The 18,651-nt window shown below is 37.6% G+C and overlaps 4 protein-coding genes and 1 long non-coding RNA gene across 5 annotated transcripts; 1 reads left to right on the top strand and 4 right to left on the bottom strand.

Moving 5' to 3' along the window:
• Positions 1–2,925: 2,925 nt before the first annotated feature.
• Positions 2,926–3,535, bottom strand: LOC124447949. The gene is made up of 2 exons (XR_006948894.1): positions 3,449–3,535; positions 2,926–3,238 (listed from the first exon to the last, which is right to left on the bottom strand). It is a non-coding gene; the product is annotated as an uncharacterized LOC124447949 (long non-coding RNA).
• Positions 3,536–4,201: 666 nt separating this feature from the next.
• Positions 4,202–5,068, top strand: LOC124449258 (protein ANTAGONIST OF LIKE HETEROCHROMATIN PROTEIN 1-like). Its single transcript, XM_047000197.1, has one exon. The coding sequence runs from the start codon at positions 4,202–4,204 to the stop codon at positions 5,066–5,068; it is 867 nt and encodes a 288-aa protein (XP_046856153.1).
• Positions 5,069–7,167: 2,099 nt separating this feature from the next.
• Positions 7,168–8,613, bottom strand: LOC124449257. Its single transcript, XM_047000196.1, has one exon. The coding sequence runs from the start codon at positions 8,611–8,613 to the stop codon at positions 7,168–7,170; it is 1,446 nt and encodes a 481-aa protein (XP_046856152.1).
• Positions 8,614–8,643: 30 nt separating this feature from the next.
• LOC124449256 lies at positions 8,644–10,260 on the bottom strand. Its single transcript, XM_047000195.1, has one exon. The coding sequence runs from the start codon at positions 10,258–10,260 to the stop codon at positions 8,644–8,646; it is 1,617 nt and encodes a 538-aa protein (XP_046856151.1).
• Positions 10,261–10,286: 26 nt separating this feature from the next.
• On the bottom strand, positions 10,287–12,973 carry LOC124449255. Its single transcript, XM_047000193.1, has 2 exons — positions 12,245–12,973; positions 10,287–12,203 (listed from the first exon to the last, which is right to left on the bottom strand). The coding sequence occupies exons 1-2, from the start codon at positions 12,971–12,973 to the stop codon at positions 10,287–10,289; spliced, it is 2,646 nt and encodes an 881-aa protein (XP_046856149.1).
• Positions 12,974–18,651: the final 5,678 nt, after the last annotated feature.

The following is an 18,651-nucleotide window of genomic DNA, read 5'->3' as shown; positions in this document are numbered from 1 at the left end:
TGGATAACAATGCTATGATATCCCTTCCTGTTTATGTAATCTGCATGATTTTGCAGTGGTGCAATAATCGGAATATGAGTTCTATCTATTGCTCCCCACTAAGCTGAAAACCCCCATTTAGCTTATATAGGTATCTGTAATTTCTTGCAGTTCATGAAAAGTAGGAAGTGAAATTAATCTTGATTGAAGCTTGTATACAATTGCCTTGTACACATCATTCACATAAGTGCACACAAAGGATCAAGACACTCGAACAGGTTAGCAATGCTGTTGAGGCTAAATAGTATATTGTTATGGCGACACGGCGACACACAGCTTTGCGAAGATTGTTGTTTCGCGCTTGGTTCGAATTCAACAGCTGAAACAATAAATAGAAAGGTTTGCGCTTATTCGAAAATTTTCATACCACTCAGCTTCTGTAAAGCTTTCATTTGCAAGACAAAACCATGCATCAGTTTGGGTACGACACCAGAGAGAACGTTCCCTCGGAATGTTTGATATAGCAAACAGAAGTATTGAATACTTTCTATTTCTTGCAATACGACTAATAACTCATCCAACATCGTCGTTTTTTCTTGCAGATGTTTTGTCACTTTCCGTTGCATTGATGTATACATAAATCTATTTTTTCTCTTAAAAAACATAAACAGCCACTTCATTTTTTCTAGTTGCATTACAGGCGCCATATTGAAATATATACAAAGTAGCAGTGCTTTTTATTATTAACGTGCTTGTTTGTTAACAGTGTAAACATCGGTTGCCGTGCCGGAAAACAATGTTACCCATGCCGGTTTTTTGCCGTGCCGTGCCCAAAAATTTGTATTGTAAACGGGGCTCAATGTCAAAACATTTGATGTCCGTGTCCCCTGTTTTCAGTTATGTTAATTCGGGAACTTTACACCGCAGCCATGTTTCCAGCCAGAAAATGCAGCCAGATCGCAATGTAATTTACAGTGCCAAGGAAATGTTTTTAACCGAAAACTAAAATAGTTTGGCACATTGGCAGTTTTTTGCATTTCTCGAGTAGAGACAGTAAATTGCAGCAAGTCTTCTATGTCTTATTGGTCAATTCGATATCGCTTTTTAAAAATAAGTGTTTGTAGAAATATTAAAGGTAAAAGTTGAATACGGACGACATGTTGTCTGTTCTGGCTGTTCATCAAAGTTCTAGAGGTAAGGGTCAGTTCATTTGCCCATGTTTTTTTCTTGGACTGTGAATAAATCTTCATTAAATTTTTCAATATTGTTTAGTTTAAAGATGTTTGACCTTTATATATTTCCAACATTTCCTTTTGGTGGTGGTAAAGTCACAATATGCAAAATTGATTGCGTAATAGATATGCATTCGGATAAAAAGCTTTACCTAATAATCATGTGGGAACTCTGTACATACATCAACTGGTGTGATTGCTTGAAGGACTTTCAATATCTTTGCCCCAACATTGTAATTTTTGGTTGTAATAGAAAAGCAATTCATGAAAGTATCTCCCAGTGTCTTTATATATTCCACATATCTTCTAGCTGGGACATTCAACCCACCAAAATTCTTACTATCACATGCTTTGAAATAGCAGAAAAGCTGTTGATCACTGTGAAAATCATTTGATGTCAAAATTCTCTTGCATTCTTCACAGCTGTGCATCTTGAATGATTTTTTCAGCAAGTAGCCAGCAACATAAACTACAGCATTATGTTGAATGATTTCTTTGTTTCTTTATCTACTTCATGTTATGTAGCTTGCTAAGTAAATTATGTGTATAATTTTTAAGAATTCTTTTCCTCATTTTTAAAAATAGTGTTTTATTGTTTTATTTAAACTTACTTGAAATCTATTGGAATATAAAATATGAAAAATTACTTATTTACCACATGGAACATATTAAATTTCTTTTCTTTCAATTGCCCTTCGTTTTTTCCCAATTTGGGGTGGAGGATTGGAAATTTTGAATAGAGTTGGCTTACTCTGAGGATTTAATCTCTTCTTCTCCATGCTGGTGAACATGCAGTCCTCAAAATGATCTGCACACAGTTTACAATTCTTGTAAAGATATTCTGCACTTTAGCCCAAAAGATCTTCACAACAACAATTGCTTACCCATTCCTTTGATCTAAAATACAAAGAAATGCTTAACAACTTAATTGCCCATGCAGCATTACATAAAATTTCCATTATACTTGCAAACAAAAAAAACCCTTACCTTTCTGGATCCTTCGGAAAACAAAAAAAAGCCCTTACCTTTCTGGATCCTTCGGAAAAGAAAAAAAACTTAAATCGGGACGAGTTCGTTTGCTTTGTGTGCAGTTAATGGCAGCACAATGAGTTCTTGACCCACCCTTTACAGACCTGCCTGCCAATTCTCCCGGTTACGCTGGGAGACTCCCGCTTTTGCTGCATCTTTCCCGACCTCCCGACAAAGATACTAAATCTCCCGGTTTTTTTAAAGCTTAGGCTTTCAGAAGTTTGTTGGCATTTTTATTCATCGCATGGAAAGAAATTCTCGATGAATAGCATTCAAAACACAACGTATAGTAGCCGCGGTGCGCCAGGAACTGGGCATAACATTGATTTTCGTTTTTTCGGATAATTATGTAACACAAAATGGCTGCCAGTTAAAATTTTTGTGCATAACACTTGACGTAATCATTGCCATTTGCCTAATAAATCTAAAAATATGTCGTCGTATACAAGAATAGAAATTTCCAGTTTTTTTGTTAGATCTCCCGGTTTTTCTGCATTAATCTCAAGGTTTTGTATTCCTTGGGGTTGGCAGGTCTGCCTTTAGTTTGTTCTCTTTTGCCATAAAATATTTGTGTATGAAAGACACAGAGAGTAGTACATAAAAACCTTGCAATAACTGTATAGCTTTCCAGCACAAAATGAATGGTGGTCCTGGTTTCTAATTAAATATGCAAATTCACACAGCAAAAACTTTCCAAGTTTTTTATTAAAAAAGAGTTAAAAACAACTTTATTGGTAAATGTATACAGATTTGACAAACAAGATGAAATTACAAAGTTTCATTTACAATAATGATGCAGATGCTTTGCAAAATAACAAGTCAAAAAACCTGAATTCAAACATCAAACATAGAAGTACTTTAATGTTTTATAAAGATACTGATCAACATTCTAAAATAACTGCGTCTTCATCACAAAAACTTCTTCATGTAGCAGTAGGTCGTGTAATGTCAGCTATTAAGTAATAAATCCATTGACCATTCTATTAAGAAAATCTATTCTAGAAAACAAAAAGAAAAATAATAAGGCAAAATACATTAAAAAAACCCTTTATTAGTCCTAAACGACAAATCTACTGGGAAATTGCCTTTCAATATCATATACGTTGTAAAAACATTAATCTCGTAACCAACACAATTCAATGAAAGAAACTTATAAAACCCGTAGAATATGAATGACGAAGGTATAATGTATTAAAACTATTTCTTACCTGATTTCCTTTATCTCTTGCTTAAAGGCATTAAAATTGTTGTACATATGTCAATCAAATCCATCAATTTTATGAAAAACTCTCCATAATACTAATCTATATACATCAGGCTGGAGTAATGGCAGATGCAAAAGATGATCACTTGAGAACTGGGTACAAGTAGGGGACAGATTTTTTGCTGTGTGGCGATTCTGTTACGTCTCTATTCTGTGCATGTGTGTGCTTCTCATGTGACTCCATAGTGACATCTATGGAGTCCCATGAGAATGTGACTCCATAGATGTCACTATGAATGAAATCTTTTTGTTTCCTGTGTGAAGTTAACTTCAAAACCTATGACATGCCATTGGTGCCAAAAAGCTTTGTTTAATTTAGACAAATTCAATTTGAATAGAAAAATCAACATGCTTAAACAAAAAATATTATACACATAAAGAAAGATGTGATTTTCGTGAAGAAATTATTACCTGTGATACACTATTTTCAATCCGACATGTGTTTCTGTTTTAGAGATTGACTTTTGATTACAATATACTGTAAGGCATTTCACGGTTTTGGCAGCCATATTGTCTGGGTGGCAAACAAAATTTGTTGCTAGGTACTACCCTTAAGCCCTGGTCAAACGAGCGCAACATTTTCAACTAACACCATCCAACTTTGTTGGAAGATGTTGGAAGATGTTGTGCCCTACTGGTCAAACGAAAACAACATTTTATATCATTGATGATTAAACATTACGCAATTCGAATAAATATGGCGGCCACTAATTTTGAAATTCATCAATATCACAAAATTCGTCGTTGTGCAGCTGCCTTATGTGTAGTAGAACTTCTAGAGGAAAACAAAAGAAGTTGGACAAGAGGAAAAACAAGACCATGGATGAAGAAAAGAAAAGAAAAGGGCTATTTTACCAACATTGTTAAGGAATTAAGAATGGAGGATACCGCAGGATATAAAGAAATGATGCGAATGAGCTATGACAACTTTCAAACGTTATTACGATATATTGAAAAAGACATTACGCCGTGTCAGGTCTCTGGTGGTCACAAAGTAATCACAGCTGCAGAAAGATTAACATTGACCATACGTTTTTTGGCCACTGGGGAATCATATAGATCATTAAGTTTTCAGTTTCGAATATCAAGATCTGCAATTTCATATATTGTAAAAAATGTTTGTGATGCTATAAACGATCATGTTCAACCAGATTATATGAAAGTGCCATCCAAAAAGCGAGAATGGTTGCATATTGCCAAAAAATTTAATGAGAAGTGGCAGTACCCTCATTGCCTTGGAGCCATTGATGGCAAACATGTAGTTGTACAACAACCACCAAATTCAGGCTCCTACTTCTACAATTACAAGCACACTCATTCTATAGTTGTCCTTGCTGTAGCAGGACCTGATTATGAGTGTTTGTATGCAGACATTGGCACAAATGGTCGTGTATCCGATGGCGGAATATGGAATAAATGTGGATTAGCATTGGCTATTGAGGACAATAAATTATCCTTACCAAGTCCTGAATATCTTGCCGGATGTTCAGAGTGTTTACCTTTTGTTTTAGTGGGTGATGATGCATTTGCTCTGAAACTGTACTTTATGAAACCATACCCCTAACAAGGTCTTTCCATAGAAAAGAGAGTGTATAATTATCAACATAGTAGAGCTAGGCGCATATCTGAAAACCTCTTTGGAATTGTAGTTAACAGATGGAGATTTTTGAGGACAACACTTCAGCTACCACCAGAAACTGTGGAATCCTTAATCAAAGCTGCATTTGTACTTCATAATTTCTTGAGAAAAGGTGCCTCCAGAAATGATTATTGTCCACCTGGTTTATGTGATGCTGAAGATTCAAGTGGTAACCTCATTCCTGGTCAATGGCGACAAGACAATTCAGCTATACTTACATCACTCAGTGTATCATCATCTGGTCATAACTCTTCAAATCTTGCAAAATCAATTAGGAATGCATTTATGGAATATTTTTGCACTCATGGTGCTATAGAATGGCAATGGGAAAGATGCTAGTTACTATTTACTAAAATATTGAATAGCCATTACATTGATAATTCATCAACAAACTCAATTTCATGCAATTTTGCAAAACAAAACTAAGTAAATTTTAGTCACTATACAAAGGTGATATGAAGTTGATGAAAATGTTGCAAGCTGTCTATTTTTAAAAATAACACATCTATTTTAAGTAAAATACAAAATTTTTCTACCTCATTCTGTCATCCTCAATTACAACAATAGCAACAGTAGAATACTAAACATGGAACTTATTATTTGCTATACATAGAAAGCTTCCTTAATATCGCACAGCATTTCTTAAAATGGAATGCATTTCAGTTTCTGTAGTCACTTGTGGATTTAACTGCATTTCATCGGACGTTCTTCTGTGAATTGCTGACCAATGTTTTGATTTGCATTTGTATGATTTGAATAAAAAAGTGTTGGATGGGATGTCGAACTATTCATTTCATTTATTTCCAGCTCAAAAATTATATCTGTGATGCGTTTTTCAGCAACTATTCTGGTTCTTGGTGGAAATTTTGATAACTTCTCTGCCACATACATTGAAAATGGACACTGACTAACACTATTTGAAGCAGGCATTGGCTCTTTTAAAACGTCAATGCAAGTAGTAATAAGGTCTCTCTTCTTTTCTTCTGCTTCAGCTCGTATCCTAGTGGGTGTTTTATAACTGCCACGTGATGATTTGGACGAAACCGACTCCAAATCCAATCCTGTATCCATCTCATCATCAACAGAATCAAGACGAGGAGATATATTTGAAGATGAATGCTTTGAAAGGTTGTCTTTACTTTTGCCAGCGTTCATAACCGGACGAAGGAATTGTGATCGGTCCCAATAAGCCCACGACGATGAATAGTTATGACTCGAACTTTGACCAGATTTCGTTTTGTTTGTTTTCGCGATTTCTCGGCCGAGTTGCGCCCTTAGTGAAACAAGTCTAGCTTTAATATCTTTCACGCTAATCCCCAATATATTCTTCATTTCCTCGTAAGCTAGTTCCTTTACATCTCGGCATTGGTAGTCCTTTTGAAATATGTCCCACAGACAAGGTCTTTCTTCGAACAAGTCAATCAAGGTGTTGGTCTCATTCGTGGTCCACTTTCTAACTGCTTTTTTCTTTTTGGTATTATATTCTTCTACAATTACTTCTTTGTCACTTAAGTTTGCTATTTCGTCCGCCATGTTTATTATCAAGCTAAACGTATATTACGCATGCGTATGACCAACATTGTTGCTAACGCCAGGTCAAACGATCGCAACATGCAAAATTAGCATAATTTGTTGGATAAAAATTTGACTATAATCAAATTCCATGCAACATTGTCCAACATCATGCAACATTATAAAAAAGGGTGGTCAAACGGAGCCAACATTTTGTGACAACAAAGTTGGATGATGTTGGATCAAAATGTTGCGCTCGTTTGACCGGGGCTTTATATTTCACTAGTTTAATGATCATTCGGAATATAAATCTTTGTACGAAATAGAAACAAGATTGTTCGCCATCGATATGTATATTTTACTGACATTTGATTGACATGTTTTTCTTCTATTATGCATTTATAATTACTACTCTGATCTTTCTTACACTCCCCAGGGTTGACATAATAAAATGTTGTCAACAAACAAAACAAAAAAAACAAAACTATTTTTAGCTAAGAATGTACAGTTATTTAGAACTTGTTTGTATTCTGCAATCTTCGCAATTGTCCTGTTATTCCCGCGCTGCGTTGTGGTCGATCAGTTGGACGAAGGACTTGTTCCTTTTCGCCTTTCTTATCGTTTTCTACTCTTTCGTTAATGTCTTCTTCCTGATGAACCTCAATTGGAATAAGTTGCCTGATAGAACGCCGCAACAAGTGTGAATGACTAGAGTCTCCACGAAGGACTCTGACTTGTGCAGCTCGTGTAATTCCATCGCCACCTTGTAACAATTGTTCAACCTTCGCCACCTTCCAAAAGATACGTTTTGTTTGATCGTTGCGAATAATGACGATATCTCCAACTGCTATTTCGGGATTTTGATTACCTCTTGATTTTGAAGTGTATTGCTCTCGCAAGGCTAAAAGATACTCGTTTCTCCATTGAAGAATAAAACGTTGCAGTAAATTTTTGTGATGTTTCGCCTTTCTCGTCAAAGATTGATAAGTGCTCTGAATTTCAAAGTGCTCACTGTTTGGCATGGTCGTTATTCGTCTTCCATACACCAAGTGCGACGGGCTTAGCGGAAGAGATACAGCTTCTTCATCGTCGTACACGTAGGTTAGGGGTCGTGCATTTATTACGCCCTCAATTTCAACCACAATAGTATGCAACTCGTCGTAGGTTAGATTGGTTCTACCAACTACCTTTCGCAACGGACGTTTCACGCTTCGAATCAAACGTTCCCAGAAGCCTCCCCACCAAGGGGCCTTTTCGACGATAAATTGCCATGTAATCTGATAGTTTGCAAGATAGCGTAACACTTCCTCAGAACGACATAACTTGCGAATTTCTAAGCATGCAGCTCGGAAAGTCTTAGCATTATCGGATATAAGAAGAGCTGGCAGTGCTCGTCGACTAGCGTATCTGCGGAACGCGCGGAGAAAGGCTGGAACGCTTAAGGAAGGAGTGAGCTCCAGATGAATGGCTCTAGTAGACGCACACGTAAACAATAGAATATACACCTTTGTTGGATTATCCGACAAATTATTCCTTTCACAACTCTCTCGTACGAACAAAGGTCCGGCAAAGTCCAAACCTACGTTTGTGAAAGGGGGATCATCCGACACTCTGCTAACAGGAAGATCTGGAGGAGGCGTTCCCCCATAAGGAAGACCTTCGGCTTTACGACAAACGACACATTTCCTGACTATTTTCTTTACTGCTTCTCGACCACGGATTATCCAAAAATGCTCTCTAATGGTTGTTAGTGTATCACGAATCCCGCTGTGCTTCACATTGTGGTGAACCTCGCATATTAATAACTCCACAAATCTTGATTCCTTTGGAAGCAATACAGGATTTTTGCTCTCCAGATTCAGCAATGAATTCTTCAGTCTCCCACGGCACCGCAGCACGTGATCACCGTCGAGAAATAGCCCAAATTGTTTAACGTAAATGGGTATTGAAGAATTCATATTCTTTGACAAAGGAATAGTATTTCCTTTTCAAAGGATAGTTGTTGAATAGACCTTATCCACAGCAGCTGCTTTCCTTATTTCGTCTGAGCTTAGTTCTTCTGAGGTTGTGAGTTTGTTTGTTGTTCGCTCGCACCGTGGCATCTTCTTTAATATGTTGATGAATCTCATTACATAAGCAGTTGTTCGAAGAAGTTTCTTCATGGAGCTATAACGAGTAGTGTCGATTGCTTTGTTAAGATCTGGCATGGCTCGTTGTTCGATTTCATTCGAAACTAGTGATCTTACGACATTCGGATGCTCTTTCACAATTTTCCTCAGAACTTCGTCACTTTGTGAGAGGTTGCCAACTGGACGTTTTGGCCACTCTTCTTCGCCCCTTGCCAAGAATTTGGGTCCATTGAACCATAAGGAAGAATTCGAAAGTAGTTGCCCAGAAATACCTCGTGAGGGTAAATCTGCAGGATTAAGTGATCCAGGACAAAAGTTCCAAGATTCCGTCAACGAAATACTTCGAATCTTGTTCACTCGATGCTGCACGAATGGTTTCCATGCTCGATCGTTTCGTATCCAGTGGAGTGCTGTCATCGAATCAACCCAATAAAAAACTTCCAGACTCCACTTGAGTGCCTTTAACAAAGACTCTACTAACTTCGCTAGTACAGTCGCTGCCACCAGCTCTAAACGGGGAATCGTTTGCTTTTTCACTGGTGCGACCTTTGTCTTTGAAGCGATTAATTTCACGTCGATGGTACCATTCTCATAGACTGTTCTTACATAGACAACAGCACCAATTGCACTTTCAGATGCATCACTGAATCCATGAACTTGTGTAGTAAGGTATTTCGGTTGGAGTAGATAATAGCACCTCGGTACACGAACATCATTTAGAAACTTTAACTCTGACAATAAAACGTTCCACTGTTCACGTAGATTGCCATGCAGTTCACAGTCCCATCCCAATCTATCCAAGCACATGATTTGAAACAGAATCTTGAGCCTTATCGTAAAAGGAGACAAGAATCCAAGGGGATCGAAGATTTTAGATGACCATTTCAACAACGATCGCTTTGTGACAGGTAAAGAATTGGCGTACTCGATTATTTCAGTCAAATTGAATAGAAATGTGTCCTCCACCGTATCCCACACCATTCCTAGTACTTTGACTTGAGTGGGTTCCGTGAGCAGTGACTCTTTTGCAATTGTCGACTTTGTAAAGGACTGATCATCTTGAGTAACGCTTGATTTGTCACTAATCAAGCTCAAATTCTTTTTACCTTCTAACGCTTCGATAGACTTCACTACGTTACTGGAATTCGAGTTCCATTTTCGCAAGTTGAATCCACCCTTGGCCATCAACTGCTTTGTTCCCTTGTATATTTGCAAAGCGGTTTCATCGGTTTCAGCACCGGACACAAAATCATCGACATACAGAGAATTTTTCAAGTGTTCAACAGTTTCTGGCTCCTGCTTCTCGTGTGTCTTCAAATGATGGTTGATAGTAGCTCCTAGAATTGCTGGCGAAGGTCGTAGACCAAAAACCAATCGACAAAACCTTAGCTTTAATACTTCTGAATGAGGATCCCTAGCGTCCCTTAGCCACAAAAAACGAAGCATGTCTCTATCTTCCTTGTCAATTCCAATCATTAAGAATGCCTTCTCAATGTCAGCAACTAGCCCAATCTTGTTTTGTCGAAATTTGACGAGCAAATCAAAGATTTGTGGAATGAGGTTCGGCCGGTCAGTAAGCAATCGTTTAGTGAAAATTTGCGCAAGTTCGTCGTAGCAGATCCATCATATACAACGCGTAGCTTCGTAGTAACCTTATCCTTTCGTATGACACAATGATGGGGAAGATAGTGAATTTTACCACAATCCTTATCAGATGCCGGAACCCTTTCGACTATTCCTGCTGCCAATTGTTCAGTAATACCATTATTGTATTCTTCAAGATTTTGTGGATCCTTTAGCAGTTTTCGATGCAATGATCTCAATCTATTATGACAGAGTTCGTAATCGTCATCAATTTGCACATGATCATTTTTCCACGGCAGACCAACTTCGTAGCGTGTTCCAGTGAATTGAATATTTCGCACAAAATCTTGTTCCTCGGTTGAGTTCTCTGAGTCAAAGGAGTCAATGCCAACGTTCTCAGTTTCCCAAAAACGCTTCAATGATATTGTTAGCTCATCCCTATCGGTTACGACAGTAGAATTATCAAGGCAGTCGGCTGCTAAAATGAGGCTGTTCAGAGTATGTTCGTCTGATTTTTGTGATGACCATCCAGACAAAAGCCATCCCAATTTGCTGCTCATCGCTGTTGGACCATTTTCTCCTTGTACGACATCACCTGTGACTACGTCCCAATAATGATCAGCTCCTATCAAGATGTCGATTGAATCACAGCTACCATTGTTATCGGAAGAATCAAAGTCTGCAAGTTCTAAACCATGGAGATGTGGATAATCGTCTATATTTATCCTTGTAGGAAGTGGTGCACATATTGTTGGAAATTCGATTGCTTTAATCTCTACTACCTCACCTCCACTCTTGTTTGCAATGCTCACCTTGAACACTTCGCAGCTTTCTCGTTTACTCTTGCCTTGGCCAAAGGTATTTAATTGAAGTGTCTCCTTACCAATTGAATTTAACCTTAACCGGCCTTGAAGTGACCTTCGAATGTAAGACCTTTGGCTTCCAGTGTCAAAGAGAATTCGTGCTGGAACCGATTTTGATCCGTTTGATACGAGAGCTCTGGCTGTCTGCAAAAGAACACTTCCCTTGACAGTTCGTGTGACAGCTGTTGTGGTTGGAGAGTTTACACCTTCTGATACTTTCTGTGGATAGGTGTTATCAATTGCTTTTTCATTTTGGACACCCTGACTGTTGGTAGCAGGATAGCTGCAAATAGATTGGTGATGCCTCCCGGAACAATGTCGACATTTTCTTGTGACTATACACTTGTTTGCTTGGTGTCCCTTTTTTAGACAAATAAAGCAACGGTTGGAGTCCCTTAGAATTTTAACTCGGGCTTCCCTTCCCTTTACCTCTTCACAAGATGCTGAATAATGTGATCCTTGACAGTATACGCATTTAACCTTGAAGCTATGGGCACCGTCTTTATCATTTTTCGTCACTACAAATGTTCCAGCTGTCGATGGCTTGTTGGGCTTATCTTTGTTCTGGGGTTTCTCAATTGAACGCGATGACTCGCTCATTTCACGTGCCTCAACTTCAAACTTTATGGTTTTGAGTAACTCTTCAATTTGCCAAACATCACCAGTAGCTTTTCGTGCTACCTGCAATCTTATTTCACTCGGTAGTTTGGACATAATAATTGGTATGAGCAGACTGCCGTACTGGTTTGCAGATACCCCAAGCGAATCAAGTCCTCGCACTTGAACACTTATTTGATCGAAAACATATCTCAATTGCCCAGTACGATTTTCAGAACATGCAGATATTTGTAGGATTTGATCCATATGTGCGGCAATGACCTGTTGGGTTCGACCAAATCTATCTTGCAGAATCGCAATTGCTGCGTCATAATTTGCGGATGTTAAGGTAAGTCCCTTATCGAACGTGCTGCACTACCCTCAAGCAATGAGAATAGATAATTGAATTTGTTTACCTTAGACATACTCTCGTTGCTGTGAATCGTAGCATTGTATAAGTCCCAAAAGGCGTTCCATTCTGTGATCTTTCCACTGAATTTTGGCAATTGAAGTTTGGGAAGCTTTGGCATCATTATCGCTGGTGTTGTTCTGACAGGGGCATTCAAAATCGTAGAATTCGCATTTATCACTTCATTCGTAATCGTATCAATAGCATTCGTGTTCGTATAGACCGTATTCGTGTTCGTATTAACCGCATTCGTATTCGTGTTCACCGCATTCGTATTCGTGTTCACCGCATTCGTGTTCGTATTAACAGCATCCGCGTACGTATTATTCTCATCGTTGCTTATCGTTGTGTTACTCGTGCTTGCTGTTGCTACCACTAAAGGAATCTGTTCGACTTGTGGTGTAGGACTTTGCCTTCTTTTTATAGTTTCTTGACAAATCTCCGGTTTTCTTGCTCCTTTGATTTTACGTCTAGTGCTTAGAATTCTATCCGAGACGGCGGCTGCTTCTTCAATTTCGTGTTCAATATCCGTTACATCGCATATCCCAATGATTTCGTCGTTTATTTCGTCTAAGATCTTCATCTTACACTCAAGTTGTTCAGCGATGACATTACATCGTTCGATGTCTACTTCAGTGGCATCCAGAAGCTCGAGTGCTTCTTTTACAAGCCTTGTACAAACGCCACGATAACCGCCTCGTTTGGCGCGAAGTCGTTCAATATTATCCTTCAACATTTCTTGGTTTTCGAATGAAGCTGTTCTAGAATACCGTCGTATACTTACTTACCGGCCCCACGTTGGGCGCCATTTAATGATCATTCGGAATATAAATCTTTGTACGAAATAGAAACAAGATTGTTCGCCATCGATATGTATATTTTACTGACATTTGATTGACATGTTTTTCTTCTATTATGCATTTATAATTACTACTCTGATCTTTCTTACAACTAGTAAGTGGTCACGCAAACTTTGGAGTTCTTTCTTAAAAGCTACTATTTTTAAAATATTTTCCTCAAATCTATACAATAAGCTAAAGTAAAGACTTATAAGGTATGTTATGCTTATATTTTGACAATAAAAACAGTATTTAGAGATATTTAACTGCTGGAAAATATTGCGTGACTCTTCTAAGTTTATTTGCTCGCGCGATCTTACCGGATTCGTTTGATACCGGTTTACTTTTCGTCCGGGATAGGCCATGCGTTCACACGGCTCCGCTGCAATCCGATACGCTTTGCATCGTTTTCCCGGAGCGATTTGACTCCGCTGTGGAAGTGGTATGAAAACCAATCCGATACGTTCCGTTGTCGTGTGAAAGCTGGAATCCGATATGTTCCGCTTTGGCAATAATCAAACCTTTGGCGCAATTTTCAAAGATGGATGCAAACGTAGTGATACAAATGTTATTTTCAATGATTATTGCTCTAGCAAATATAACCCATATTCAGCAATGCATGTTTAAGATTCTAACAATGTCTTATCTTCGTCGGCAAAGGCTTCTGTCAAGTAATAATTTGATGAGAACTCATTTTATCAACAAACCAAAGAGAGGTTTTGGACATTACCTGGAAGATCGCATGTGTGGTGGAAAACTTAGAAGTGACGGAAAATTTGTGTGACGGAAAAGCTGTCGAAAGCGAATGGGAGGAGAATTTCAGAATGTCAAAAGCAACCTTCACGGCATTATGCAATCAAGTTCGTCCACTCATATGCTCTAAACATACTAACACGAGACGTCCACTTTCAGTTGAGACCCAAGTAGCACTGACGCTATACTTTTTATTGGATGGAGGACGAATGTGAAAGACTGCCATTGCATTTGGATGCAGATTATCGACAGTTTCTACTGTGGTCAGCCGAGTCTTCAAAACTATTGCTACTAATCTTGTCACAGCTTATATACGAGTACCCCAGATGGAAGAAGAAGTAAATCAATCTGCTTCCCAGTTTTTTAATGCTTTTGGTTTTCCTCAGTGTATACGAGCTGTCGATGGCACACATATCCCAATTAAAAAGCCTGTGGAAAATGCAGTTGACTACATTAACAGGAAAGGTTTTCACAGTACGAATGTGCAAGGCTGTGTTGACTACAAATACTGCTTTATTGATGTCAACATCAAATGGCCAGAAAGTGTCCATGATGCACGATCTTTGGAAATTCCAGGCTGAATGAAATGCTGCTAGATGGAACTATTCCTCAATGTCATAACGTAGTTGTTGATGGTGAAGACCCAGTACCTGTTTGTATTCTTGGAGACCCTGCATACCCTTTGCTACCATACTTCATGAAAGAGTTTGCCAAAGGGGGGGGGGAGTACACAAGCTGAACAGTTCTTTGGATACAGACTGTCTTCAGCAAGAATGGTTATAGAGTGTGTCTTTGGCCGTTTAAAGGCTCGTTTTGGAATTTTAAGGAAACCAATTGATTTAAATATGGACAAAATTCCCCTTCGTCATCCTAACATGCTTTATTCTGTACAATCTTTTTGAACTGCATAATGAACACATCAGAAATGACAAAGTACCTGCAGTTCATAACTACAACAAAGAATTTTGGCAAATTCAATATCTTCATGCACCTGAATTTAATAACAATGGAAATGTTGGAATTTAATAACAATGGAAAGCACACCAAAATATTTATGAAATTTTTTGAATAAAGCTGTTTTTATTAACTGAAATTTGTATCATGTGTTCAATGTCACTACTATGTGTTAAGTAGAAGACAATGTAAGAAAGGAAGCTAAGAAATATATAGTTTATTGGATGAAGTTTAAAGCAGTTATCTCTTGCTACGTTCCAATATAGTAATAAAAAATTGTTTGAAACTCCCTTAAAATTAGTTTGAATATCAATTAAATCTAATTGTCATGCTCTGCCTCAAGAAGTTGAGTAAAATCAGTAGGCATGTTAAAGTTCTGCCTTCTATTTCTTTGATTTTCATGGACATAAAAATTTGGTAATACACTTTGTGAGCTCATTTGTGGAAAACCATTGCCATAAAATGCAGGTTGTGGTTGCTGTTGATGCTGTGTATGAAGAATGTTTTCCATCATTCGAAAGCAACTTGTCATTGCAGTTGCCATTTTATCCATACTTGTTGTCATCTTTGCTTCACTTATAAATTCGTTGTGAAGGGTCTTACCCTGCTCAAACAGCTCTCTCTTTAGTTGCAAGTCTTCTTTTAAGAAATGCAGCTGCTGTGATTCCAGCTATTTTTTGCTCCCCATATTCCTCACATGCTGTTGATTAAGAAATGTGGATATCTTTTCACGCCTATCACCCCAAGTTTGCAGAAGCTTCCGATGTGACTGGGTAGTCAGTAGATGCCAAAGGTTCATCATCATTGTCTTCTGTGAGTTCATTAATACTCCCATCAGATGAAATACCAACACAGGAAGCTGGGGAATCAATACTCACAGACACACTTGATTCAATACCACCTTCAGTAGCATTCAATAAAAAATGGTGAAGAAATAAGGGTTATTATTGAATATTTTTTAAATCATAATAAATTTAGCTAAATTGAACTAGCAAAATAACGATGTTAAGTGCATGATATGTCTCTAAAACATATATCTAATAAAAAGTACATTTATCTGTGCCTTATTTTTTGAAGCTGTGTATTAATCTATAATTTAATATTGTATAATTGCTTCAACAGGTTGAATTATTTTGCGCTCAACTTCAAATCTGTTGGTTGCAGGAGCACCAGCCCAAACATCATTGCACAAATCGAAGAAAGTCATGACAACCTATCCGCCTCCACCTCTTCCTCAAGTCAACAGCTTTTTTGAAGTTCTTTCGGATGTTTTTCAGTTTGGCAACAATTCTTTCTTTTGTTATAATGTCCAAATTTGAAAATTTTGGAAAGCTTTCATCTAGTTCCCCATCCATCTCCACTTGTAACTAGCGATCAACAAAAATACCTCGTATTCGATCGTATTTAGATTTTATACTTTCCCAGTCCTTGCCCTCGTACATACAGTTCGATGCAAAAATCTTCATGCACTCCAGCAACAGTTCCACTTTGCTATCTGTCCAAAAAAAGGCGTCTTTTCCTTGCGCAGTATTTGAATTGCCAGCCATTGTTGTTATTACTAACACATGCAAGAAAGCGCGCGAATAGAAATAGTAGCGCGGCAAACGAATCCGATATCGTGTGAACAAAGAGCATTTTTCGTATCGGATTGCTCTACGAATCCGGTTCGAGACAAATTCGGTATCGTGTGAACAGGGCTTATGACTTTGTTTAGATTTATAAAAATATTTACATTTGCAAAATAAGAAAACAACTTTTGCTCTCAAACGAGCTTTGATAAAACAAATTTGAAGTATTTAAAGTGCAACCCATCACATTGCACCACTGTTTCTCTATATAACATACACATTTCAAACATTTGTATTTTTGGCGTTGTACTGAGTGGTCTCACGTTGTGTCACTTAAGCATCTGCTATTTTACATCAAAACAATGTGAAAATACAATAAGAAAGGAGTTTTATTCCTAATAGAAATTTGCTTAACCAAAATGGGTCGTGGTGAATGCAGCAACGACCGTCAATATCCAGAGAGGTATATTGTCCACTGTCATGTTGAAAAACTGGTCTTTCACAAACCATCAAGTTCTGAAGTGCAATAAGCTGGTGCATTCAAGTTCAAAAAGGAAGAAAAGATTTAAAAATTGAGAAAAGTCAAGAGAGTGTTATTGTATCTCAAAAAAAAATGACAAAAGTTGCATAATCAAGAGGGATCTAACAAGACAATATGTGTTGGGGGAGATGAAAATGACAGGGCTTTGCTATAGCCTGGGCGATGATCGCCTATTAGCTTACTCCTCAGCGGCAGAATGCTTTTACATAATTACAATATGTTTCATGTTTAAAATTTCATAAGACAAATCAAGACAAAAAAGAGCACCCAATCCCAAATATTTAAGCACGGTACCTTGCTTTTTGTCGTGTAAACAACACAAAGATAGGCACCAGTGCCCAAATGTTTAGAGGTGCAGAGAACTTCTCACGAGGTAGTCTCGGCACGTGTAATGAGCGGTGCAGTAGTAATATACATGGGGGTACGAATCCATAAAAAGTTTACTTTTTATGTATTCGAATCCCCCATGTATATTACTACTACACCCGTGGGTAAAAACTATCTTTATAACAGCGTAAAATAAGACCATGGTATAAAGACGTCCCTCTGGTAAAAGGTCATGTAAAAAAGCTGCGTAAAAAATTGTTTGTTTCAAAGAGGGTAAAAACTTTCTTTATAACAGCGTAAAATAAGACCATGGTTCAAAAGGCGTCCCTCAGTAAAAGGTCATGTAAGAAAGCTGTGTGAAAAAAGTCATTGTTTCAAAGGGTAAAAATATGGAATCTATATGTTTTTGAAATATATAGGTGCGTTTAAATTTTACAAACGGTCTTTACAAGCATCGGTTCGGAGAGGGCTCGGCAGCGCAGAGCATGAAATGCTCGAGCAGGGGAATGGAGCCCTCGAGAATTCTAAGCGACGGTGGGGAAAATTTTCACGAAGTGAAAATTCGGAGCGCCCCCATAGATTCGATGAATATTCGAAGAATATTCGAGAATAACAGAGGCTTAAAAAATGCTCTTCAAAAAACCGTCTTTAATAATCAAGTGTTAATAATCAAGCGTTATTAAAATATCAGTAGCAGCGCGCTTTATAGTCTACTGGTATATTGGATTAACTAGTGGTCTTTAACAATGGTCTGAAAACTCAGCGCGTGGTAGAAATATTCTTTAATAATCAAGTGTTAATAATCAAGTGTTATTAAATTATCAGTATCAGCGATAGCTGGTTTTTTAGCGGCGCGCGTGTCTTAGTGCATGTTTTTAACAATGGTTGTTTAATGTAATAGCACATTTCATCAGCGCATGTATAATAATACAATGTTTTACAAAATATGGAATCTATATGTTTTTTAATTTGTCTGTCAAGCGCGTGTCTTAGTGCATGTTCTTAACAATGGTTGTTTAATGTAGATAGCACATTTCATCAGCGCATGTATAATAATCAAGTGTTAATAATCAAGTGTTAATAAAGCATCTTTTTAAATCGTTGTTAGGGGCGAAGAATTTCAGGCAACTAAGCCTGAAATTTTGAGCAATATGTCATAGATGCTCTTTACAAAACTATGGAATCTATATGTTTTTTAATTTGTCTGTCAAGCGCGTGTCTTAGTGCATGTTTCTAACAATGGTTGTTTAATGTAATAGCACATTTCATCAGCGCATGTATAATAATACAATGTTGTACAAAACTATGGAATCTATATGTTTTTTTTAATTTGTCTGTCAAGCGAGTGTCATATAATTTTTGTTAAAATTGTTTTTAATAATTGTTTCAGGATTTTGAATCTTTTTGTATATCGCTTTTGTATTAATTACTT

This window comes from Xenia sp. Carnegie-2017, unplaced genomic scaffold (genome assembly GCF_021976095.1).
Source record: "Xenia sp. Carnegie-2017 unplaced genomic scaffold, XeniaSp_v1 HiC_scaffold_23, whole genome shotgun sequence".
Taxonomy (NCBI): domain Eukaryota; kingdom Metazoa; phylum Cnidaria; class Anthozoa; order Malacalcyonacea; family Xeniidae; genus Xenia; species Xenia sp. Carnegie-2017.
This window is presented reverse-complemented; position numbering and strand designations above follow the sequence as displayed.